The sequence below is a fragment of the Chinchilla lanigera genome, unplaced genomic scaffold, assembly GCF_000276665.1.
Source record: "Chinchilla lanigera isolate Chin_1 unplaced genomic scaffold, ChiLan1.0 scaffold00041, whole genome shotgun sequence".
NCBI classification, from domain to species: Eukaryota; Metazoa; Chordata; class Mammalia; order Rodentia; family Chinchillidae; genus Chinchilla; species Chinchilla lanigera.
This window is the reverse complement of record NW_004955442.1, coordinates 3,256,290-3,266,844: the sequence shown is the minus strand read 5'-3', so window position 1 is coordinate 3,266,844 and position 10,555 is coordinate 3,256,290. Positions and strand designations below refer to the sequence as shown.

Sequence of the window (10,555 nt, the reverse complement as noted above, 5' to 3'; positions counted from 1 at the left end):
AGGTGTCAGCAGGTCACGGGGAGAAGGGTGGGAGGACACTTTATCAAGCATGAAACCAGAAGGTTGTACCAGACGATCGCTAAGGTCTAGGGCTGTACTCTTTCACCTGCTCACCCATTGTTCAATGTAAGCTACTTCACACGATTGCAAGAGAGACATCAGGCGATTACCTCCCTTTTCTCGCTCCAAAGAGGTCTCACATCCCCACATAATCCCACTATCACTGCCCCAACTCGCCCGACTTCTACACACATGGTATCATCCCCTGGAACCTGAGGGTGCCCTCACTCCTGCCTACCTCTGCCACTCGGGCCAAGCAGACCTGTCCCCCTGGCACACGCCATTCCCGCTGCTTTGCTGAGCCCCTACGCCTCCCGCAAGACCCCGTTTAACAAGTCTTCTTCCCGAAGCCTTCCGGAGCCCCAGGTTACCTGCTCGCTCCCTCCTCTGGCCTACTCGCCCTCCTTCTCGGGATGGCCCTTTCTTCTACTATACTATTTGGTGAGCTGAAGGACTCAAGAAAACAACAGCCTGAGTAATAAAAATGCAGCAGTGTCCCCGGGACCCCCGCCAACTCCTCCAGGGAAAGCGGAAGGCTGGAAACGGGTTTTGCTTTAGGAGATGAGTGCGGAGTGGGAGGGAGGGGCGAGAACCGTATTGCACCGACTAGCGTCAGGCTGGACGGCAGGGAGGCCGTGGTCAGGGCAACTTGCCGTGGGCTGGGAGGAGCCGGACCCAATCAGGGAAGACAGTTTACATTTGAAGAGACAGACTGGAGACAGCAAAGGAGAGCCCTGCCCAAGGCCCACCAACCCTCTCTGGCTTACCAAGGGAAGGCCGCCATCTTGCCGGTCACATGACCACATATCCAGGGGCCTGCAGCCCCTTTCCTCCCCTCCAGGCCCGGCCCTGCCACCGAGTGTGTGCCTACCCCCTAGAGTCCTGGCGACGCCTTCCGTTGGCGCCTTAAGTGAAGACAGTGCTTTTCTCAGCAGCTACCCTGCTGTGTCATTGACAGAGCCATGATAATGAAGGGCAACTCTTTCCTCAGCCGTTTACCAACTCAGCCACTCGCCGGGGCCTGATGGGGAAAGGCAGCTCTCCCTCAGTTCACCAATTTGTCCTCTGGCTGGCGCCATGATAGGGAAGCGTTGTTCCCTTCTCGACAGTTCACCAACTCGGCCCCTAGTCCGCGCCATGGTGGGAAGGGCAGCTCTCCAACGTGCAGTTCCAGGGGCGCCCTAATGGTGCAGGGCTGCTCTCTGCCTCGCCTACGCAGTGCGACTCCAGCACAGGCGCCAAATTGAAAGGCAGCTCTCCGCACCGCGTACCCCACGCGATATCTTCCGGACATCTTCCATAGGCGCCGGGATCCCTGAGGTCAGCTCTCCGCCCCCTAGAGCCCGCTCCGCGTCTTCCACCAGCATCGTGATGCTGAAGGGCAGCTGTCCTCCCGGCGGAGCTCAGGCGACGCCTTCTGCGGCGCCAAGGCTGTAAAGGCAACTTTCCATCTCATCCAGAAAAGGCGACGACTTCCCCGGGCGCCACGGTTATCAAGGGCAGCTCCCAGCCCCCCCGGTCCCGGCCAACGTCTGCCAGCGGCGACACGCTCGGGAAGGGCAGGGGCCTCCTCAGCAGTCTGCGCACAGCGCCTTTTGCAGAAGCCATGGTTATGAAGCGAAGCTATTCGCCCCCTGAAGACCAGGCGAACCCTTCTGTGGGCGCCATGTTCGTGGAGCTAAGGCAACAGCATATAGCATATACTTGAAGCTGAGTGTGGTTTTGCACTCTGACTCCAGGCTTCTCCACCGGTGGCTTATAACCCAGGATGAAGGTGGAGGTGAAGGGAAAGGCTGGGCAGCGCGGGGATGTGCCCGCCGGGTTCCTCCGGTCAGCGCCGTCCCTGTGAGGGGCAGCTCTCCGCCCGCTACGCCGCAGACGACGTGCTCCCCAAAGTCCCTTTTCGTAGAAGGAAGGTGTTGGGAGCCGCTGAAGCTGGAAAATAATTACACGTGCAGGATGAAGCCAGCCCAAGAACACGGGAGCTCCTCGGAGTAAACAAGGCGCTGTGACTTGTTCACTGGTCGCTGGGCAGCGAGGCGGAAATTAACCATCCTCTGGAGGGTATAAATAAATACTCTACTGTTTTGGGGCAGTTCCCCTTCTCTGCTCAGGAGAGAGGCACCACCTGACCCCAGCTCTTGTCTCTTCTCTTTATTTTTCTCATACCCACCGCCGTTCCTCTCCGGGGTACAACGAGAGACCAACGAGGTTCACTACAGGAAAGAGCCCGCTCGCCGGCGTCCACACAGCTACTGCGACTGGTTGTGGGCTGTAGCTGAGCGCGCCATGAAGGTGTGGACGGGGCGCAATGGAGAGCCGCTTCCACCTCCGCCGTCTAGGGACGGAAAAGAACGCGCTCCTCTGCGGAGGGTACAGGCGGAGCTCAGCTGCGGCCTGGCAGCGTCCCGGGGTGGACAGCACTGGATCGGGGGCGCAACGGCCGTGTGACGCATGACGGGAGCGCCCTTCCCGCCTCTGAGCGCTGGGCGCCGCCTGTGCGGCTCCCTCTACTGACAGCCGGTCGTTAACGGCCGTCCCGAGTCCAATAGTATCCCCTGCGGCTTAACCGCTGCCTCTTCAGTGCACTTGCGAAGCCGCACGCCCCCCCGCCCCCGCCCCCGCGTTGTCCCTGAAGGCTGCGTTTAGCGCCGGTTCGGTGCCTGTGGGGCTGAGTGCACTGCAGGCTCCCTTGGTTTGTCCCTTACTGCCAGCCTGAAATGACTACTGTTTTGTTCGTTTCTAGTAACTGGAACAGAAACGTTGATTCCGAGGGCAGGAAATGCCTGAATCGGGAGTTGAACTCTAACCCCGACTGGGACTGGTGAATCGTGAAGCACCATCTGATCTCAGTTTTCCCCCTTCGCTTTCAAGTCACATTGTTAGGAGTTTAGGGAAATGTAACAGAATGTACTTGCAGCTATGAGTGTGGTTTTGCACTCTGACTCCAGGTTTCTCCACCTGTGGCACTGGGGTTATAACCCAGGATGAAGGTGGAGGTGATGGGAAAGGCTGGGCAGTGCTGGGATGCAGCAGTAGGCCCCTTGCCTTTGGGTATGTTCTACCAAGCCTGCAGCATCTTTGGTAGAGATGGGTAATGCAAGAGTCAGTCTGCCAGCAGGCTGTGAAATGTAGGGGAAAGGAAGCAAAAGCACGATTCCGATGGCAATGCCATCCGTCCCCAAGAAACTGGAGCACTGGGGGCCCTGAGAAACACTGACCAATGAGGGGAGCGGGCCAAATAGGTGAGAAGGCAAAATGTCAAGTTTTTAAATATATGTTTTTGACATACATAAATGGTTAGACATGATTTTTGCCTTTGAGCAGCTGTTAAAGATTGTGAACAAGGATGTGATTTCACTACATGATGCCCCAACCGGGGTTTTGTTTATTGTACTGGACGTTGAACCTAGGGTCTTGCCATCCTCCTGCTTCAGCTGCCTTAGAGTGCTGATATTACAAATGGCCCGTGCCACCGTGTCCAGCTGTGTGATTTTACAATTCTTTTTAGAACTTACACAGATGCCCCTAGGGTCTGTTACTTACAAAGCATTTCCAATCTGTATTTGCTTACGTTGTTATAACTTATTTTTCATTCACAGGTGGCCTCCACCTGTTCATGGGACAGTGACCTCTGACCCCAAAAAGAATGAGTCCTTCAGTCTTCAGCTCCTAAGCGATACCTTCTGGTTGTTTCCACTGTTCCCGACACAGGGGTGAACACGGGTGTTGAAGGGCAGCAGAGGGAGACAGACAGTCTCTTCCCACACAGCCTTGCAGATGACCCCCATGAGACCTCAGCAAGAGGTGGTTGCACTGAGGAGCCTTTTCCTGTACTCACAGGCAGGAGCAGTGTGGGAGTAATAAGCCTGGTGTTACTGAAGCTGTGTAAGTTGCCTGCTTTGCTGTGAGCTTCAGTCTTAGAACACTGCATTCTCCCTCACCTTCCCACTGGCTTTTTGCAGGTGTCCAGCTCCTTATAGGCAAGGACATTTGTACCTTCTCAACAGTGTAAGTCATGCAAACTTGAATGCTGGACTCACTACTGGTATAAGTTACAAATTAAATACGGAATACACCTTTGGTGGGACTTTAAAAAAAAGTTTATTTTGCCATTTGCCTAGAAGCAAAACTAGTGAAAATTAAAGTATAAAAATAAATACAATGTACATTAATGGACATTCCACTCAAAGTAAAAATAAGAATAAAAGTAGTATATATAAATAAAACACCAAAAATGAAAGTGTCTGGCACTTTTATGAGAAAATCCTGTGAACATAAAAGAAATGTGTAAAACACATGCTTTAATCTGAAAACTAGTTTTACCTTTTTCCAAAACGTACTGTTTGTTTTATCGAATTTACATTTGTACACACAAAACTTTTAGCATCTATCCTTACTGGAGAGGCTAACAATGATATAAATAAGCTGTATCCTGAGTTTTCAGAATGATAAAGCACAGTTCATCATTAAAAGGATAGTTTTACATAATTTTCCTGTAAGTAAAAAACTGATAAGTTTTACAAGACTTTTTTGACTTTTAATTTTATCATCCACTCATTCAATGCATCCCATACATCCGAATAGAAATGAATTTATATCCAAAGTAGGTTATTTTCCATGTACAGCTGGATGTAAAGGTTAATTCTTAAATGCAACTTAAAATCGGAGAAAATGGTCTTTATCTCCATATTCTCAAAAGGGTTTTAAGAATATACATAGGCTGCACTTTAAAAATACCAGTATCTCTAAAATTCTTTACAAAGACTGAATATACACAGTCCCAATTTATGTGAGAAGCATAGAGCCCTTTTTAGAAATTGTATGATAAATTAACAGTGACACTCTCTTCCATGAAGTCATGTTTTCGGTAACATTTATTAGTTGATACTTTTACTCACTATGTTACTGATGAAAAACCTTAAATATCTGTGCCTGTTAAGTAATGCCAATTTCTAACTAGGCAATGTTACTATCCTATTTTAAATCTGGATGTAGTATTCTATATAGCCCTTTATTTTCTCCTAAATCAAGCATGCTAGAAGATAGACTATGAAGAAAAAAAACTATACAACTAAATAGAAAATATAACTGCATGCAACAAGTTATTCCTACTTTACAAAAACGGATGTAACAATGCAGGAAAATTGTGGTGTTTTCTCCAGATCTCTTACCCTCCAGACTCTATAATCCAGCACAATACTGTTTCTAGCAGTACTCAGTAACATACATGCAACCTGATAGTTCTTTTTTTCTTTTTTGTCTTTTTGAGAGCGGGTCTCATTGTGCAGTTCAGGCTGGCCTTGAGCTCACTTTGTAGCCCAGGCTGGTCTTGAACTCACAATGATCCTCCTGCCTCAGCCTCCCAAGTGCTGGGATTACAGGCGTGCACCACCACACCCACCTATTTTTTTTCTTCCTAACATTTCTTAAGACAGTGTTCTTGACAGGAATGTGTGCTTCTGACCGAACTAGTGAACACACAGCTACTTTTGCCTACATTTTACGTGGCCCACAACCCAAGAGTGTATCTTGTGGTTATTGTGTTAAGTCAGCATAGTGTTTAAATTTACAAAACCAGGGAGACGTATCTGCAGTGACTTCCCTTTGAACAGGACCATATCTAATTTGTTCCTCAACTCCAGCCATCAATATGCAGAGATGAATGAAGTTCATGTTTTAGAACTTAATTTATAATTTGTTATATCTTTCCAGTATCTTGTAAAACTAAAGCCAGATGTCTTTTTAAGTGTACAGAAAGGGTTTCTGTAGACATGTGGGCATGTAAAATATGTTTGTATAGGTTAAGTATAGACATGACCACTAATTTGGCTTCATCCAAATATAAAGAGGAAACCAGGAGAGTGAGGCAGGAACTAATCAGACTGATCAAATTACGAAGATCATTGCTCAGCCCTTTGATTCGGTCACTTTGCCTATGTAAACACTCCAGTGTTAAATAAAAAGTATTAGGTAGGGAAAATTATATGGATAATAATCTTCCCCCCTTATCCTAATGAATGTTGTCTTCTCAAATTGTCGCAACATTTTGCCGCTTTCTTTGGATTTTTCCTGCATATACTCCTAAAAATAGAGCAAAACTAGTATTATTTCTCAACGTTAGTTTTTCTATGACACCATTTAATGAATGCTTCCTATTTACTAGGCATTGGGCTAGCTATATACATTATAATATTTAGTCCTGAGTCTCTTCTTACAGGGAGAAATGGTTACCACCATTTTAAGGATAATTCAAACTAAGGCCTAATAGAGCACTTACCTAAGCCAACAAAGTTAGAAGCAGAATCTCTGAGAACCCAATTCCATCAGATTTGTTATCATTTATCTTGCCAAGGTTTTTTTTTTGTACTGGGAATTGAACTCAGGACCTTGCGCTTGCCAGGCAGGTGCTGTGCCACTGAGCTATATCCCCAGCCCTTTATTTATTTTGCATAATCACCTCCTACTACACTCTAAATTTTTTTTTTTTGTCTTTTTGAGACAGGGTCTCGCTGTGCAGTTCAGGCCGGCCGTGAGCTCACTTTGTAGCCCAGGCTGGTCTCAAACTCCCAACGATCCTCCTGCCTCAGCCTCCCAAGTGCTGGGATTACAGCCGTGTGCCACCACGCCCGGCTTACACTCTAAATTGATGGTTTCTGAATTTCAGTATAAACTCAAGCCAAGCACAAGCATCAAATAATGAAATATATTTCAAAACATAAAACCAGTGACGAATATAGTTTGTAAAAACTGTAAATAATTTTAGATGCTTTGTAGCATAAACATGTTAGAATTCTGCTTTAGTCTAAGAGTATGATACTCTATCCTAACGCAAGTAAGTTTTTTAATAAATTGCTTAATAAAGGTTTTAATCCAAACTAAATACAAGTGTAATTCCAAATCTACCCAAAACATAAACATTAAAAATCTGAGCAGAAAAGTGTAATTATTTTTCAAGAGCAACTATAGATCGCTGTCCTTGGATTCACGGTTAGTTAACATTTTAATCAGTCAGTATACCAAATTGTAAGTTTATGTAAAATGCTAAAATTCTTCAGTCTTATTCAATTGTCTAAATAAGCCTTTGTATATTAATAAATCTTTATTAAAAAGAATTTTTGTACTTGTTTAGACATGTATTAGTTGTACATGTTTATTCAAGGGCTAATTTCCTTTGTGTTAATAATTACGTTGCAGTGCAGTTAAACCTCAGTAGTTCTAACCCTGAACTTCATTGTATGTTCTTACCTATAATAACTGCATCTTGCACAAGATGCGTAACATCTTTCCCATCCTTTATACTGTTCATACTACTCAATAAAGTAGGAGTTGGAGCTTTGCTTGTAAGTTCACAAGTGACAAACAGTGGAGATGAAATGCATGAGAAAAGAACATGATGGAGCAGTTACCCTGGCAAATTGATAATACTAAGCAAAACAATACTAACTCCACAATGGTTTTCCACCTAGCTAAGATTTATCATAATATATAAGATAAGTAACATGGGAAAAACTGAAAGTGTTTTAAAACTTCATGTAGCTTTATAAGCAACTGCTAGCTGGTCTGAGTTCTCCTAAATGTTTTTCTCTCTGGCTACCTGATTCAGGCAGCCTCTGGGGTATGCAGATCTGCAAACATACGATTGTCTTTAAAACAAGTCCCCTGACTGTCTTTTGCAATGATTTCAAAAGAGGACTTTTGACTTTATCTCCCTGAAGTGTATGTGTGAGATTATGAATTATATTCACTATATATCTGTAAGAGGGCAGCAATTATTTCAAAGTTATAAGCCAGGTGTGGTGATTCACAGCTGTAACCCCAGCACTCAGGAGGCTGAGGCAGGAGGATAGTTGCAAGTTCAAGACCACCCTGGGCTACAAAGTGAGCTCAAAGCCAGCCTGAACTGCATAGCAAGACCCTATCTCAAAGACAAAAAAAAAGTTGCTATCAATTGCCTGTTCCTTCTCTGAACAAAAGGAACTCATCTCACAAACAAATATGATAACATGAAAAAAATACTTCTATTGCTTGTTCCCTCTTAACCTGCAGGAAATCATTTAGTAATAAAAGCTCTAAAATTTGCCTGTTTGCGAATGGGAAGATTAGAAGTAATTACTAGTTTAATCTTCATTGCCTGGTAATTAATTTACCTGTTTTTTCAAGTTTTAGAAAGCAGTATAGTTAAAATCTAGTATTTTTAAATAGATCATATAATCTTCAGTGAACTTAAAGTGTCTTAAAGAGATCTAAAAAGTATTAAACCATTTGGTTAGGAGCTAATATTAGCTCAACATTGAATGTGTCTTCTTGCCACCATAAATAATTTAAAAATTTTTCAGTTTCACCCTTAAACAAACACCAAGTGATGAACATAAGAAGATATAGAGCTCAAGATTCTTACTGGTTCCTTCCCACCTCGCATATTCACTTGTGATCATGTGGGCAGGGGGAGAAATTCTTCATCCCCTTATGTGCAGATACAAGTATTTCTGGGTGATACATTGCCCCTATGCTGAATAGACCTGCATAGATATAAGGCATCAGTTGTTCATTAACTTTTACTCATTTATAAAAAGGTTTTCTGAATTAAGATTGAATAAATCTATAGATTTTTCAGAATAAAAAATACAGTTTTCCATGGAATTATTACAGAAATCAAGATTGCAGCCACAGTTCTGTTAAGATTTTTCTGACTGCCGCAAAATGGTAACAAAAAGGATCGTTAGTGGGAACGTCCAGGCATACGCCAAAATTATGGTGGCAAGGAAAGACAACACGCTGCAGTCATGTAGCCTGAGTTAGGGGCAGCTGTGCCCGTCTTTCTAGTGAAGGGGCTTTGGGAATTTATTTTCTACACACCTGAGACAGGCGCTCTGTTAGGCACTCTGCTCTGGGAAGGCTTCTGTCTATTCTGGATAACCCCCTTCACTGATGTCTTAGGGGTTCTAATTGAATATAAAAAAATTAATAAGTCATTTAAGTTAAAGTCTAAATGTTCAAAATTCAATGAAAGCAACCACATTGTATCAACTGTTCAAAGCATATCTAAGCGTGAAAAGACTTTAACTCTTATGCATGCACAAACCAAGAAAAACGACACTTAGTAAGAGATAGTAACCATGGCTCATACTTTGCTGGAGATTCACTTTGGTGATACTAAACTTACTATATGGACATTTTAAAATAGTTAATGAATAACATGGTATGAAATGAAAAGTAAAAACATGCCAACGTAAGATGATAACTAAAATATACAACAGTACACCAAGAGGGTTATCTTTGAAAACAAAAGTTTAAGAGAATTACATGTGAACTTTATCACAATTGCAAAAGTTATCCTCTATATTAAGAACATTACAATTCTATTTCTTTCTCAAAGCTAATCTTGAATATTTTTAAATACCCAGTGTGTGGCAGTCTTACCCTTGCCTGCTAAGTAGCCTATGAATAGGTGCATTCTGTCCTTGGTTTGGCTGAAGCACTCTGTAGACAAATAAAAAAATTAATTCAAAAGAATAAATTGTTTTTCTTATTCTTTCAATGGATGAAAAATGGTAGGCGAGGTTGGAAGTCCTGCAGGCAATCATATGACACGTGTTACCACAAAGCCAAGCAGACAGATGACAGCACATCAATGCTGCTTATGTTTTGCTCCTAAACAGCCCATTGCTTAGATTTTTACCAGGAAAGAGATTGCATTAACTTTGGAGTTTTTACATCATTTACTTATAGGCCTCACAAAAGCCAAGTTTTCAAACACGTGAGAGAAGAAAATATCACTGATTTTATTTTATTTTATTTTTTGGTCTTTTTGAGACAGGGTCTTTCCGTGCAGTTCAGGCTGGCCTTGAGCTCACTTTGTAGCCCAGGCTGGTCTTGAATTTGCAATGATCCTCCTGCCTCTGCCTCCCAAGTGCTAGGATTACAGGTGTGCACCACCATGTTCAGCAATGTTACTGATTTTATGAGTAGAAAACATGGTCAAAAATATTGTTAGCTTTCTAAGGTTTTTAAAGAAATACCAAAGATCCCCTTGACTGTGAACTGCAATCAAGACATATCTAGCTCAAATTTCTGCCAGGGAGACACTGCCCTACAAAAAGCTTCAGAACAGTTAACTTGACATGTGATGTCAGTACAAATCCTGAGCCTAAGACCCTGTAGTTCAGCAAGCTATGTAAAGTGGAACAATGTTAACAAAGAGGAAGTTTGGGATTTATAAAATTTTCTTTGTGGGGGAAAAAAAGCCTGTCGCTGAGATGAAGTGGTTTTTCTCACCTTGTTTCAGAAGGACTTTGTTTAACCAGAAATTTCTTATTTGGCATTCCCATTTCAGCAGCTCTAACAAATTATAAAAATAAGGACATGAACAATACATTTAGAGAAGGGGAAAGGAAAAATATACTTCAAATGTGATATAGATGACAGAAAAAAATCATTTAGAAACTGCTGTACTACTGAAAGCCTGTCCTACGCATATTAAGACTTTTTTTTT

At 43.4% G+C, this 10,555-nt stretch overlaps 1 protein-coding gene across 4 annotated transcripts in view; it reads right to left on the bottom strand.

Moving 5' to 3' along the window:
* Positions 1-5,407: 5,407 nt before the first annotated feature.
* Ccp110 (centriolar coiled coil protein 110kDa) overlaps positions 5,408-10,555 on the bottom strand; it is a 37,889-nt gene continuing 32,741 nt past the window's right edge. For 3 of the 4 annotated variants that reach the window (XM_005391108.2, XM_005391109.2, XM_013517705.1), the window contains 4 exons: positions 10,339-10,401; positions 9,484-9,543; positions 8,920-9,005; positions 5,408-6,144 (listed from right to left, as the gene is read on the bottom strand). In XM_005391108.2, the coding sequence (XP_005391165.1) occupies positions 6,092-6,144; positions 8,920-9,005; positions 9,484-9,543; positions 10,339-10,401 (262 nt within the window). In that variant the 3' untranslated portion in view covers positions 5,408-6,091. The remainder of the gene's footprint in view (positions 6,145-8,919; positions 9,006-9,483; positions 9,544-10,338; positions 10,402-10,555) is intronic. The other variant, XM_005391110.2, reaches the window with a different exon arrangement.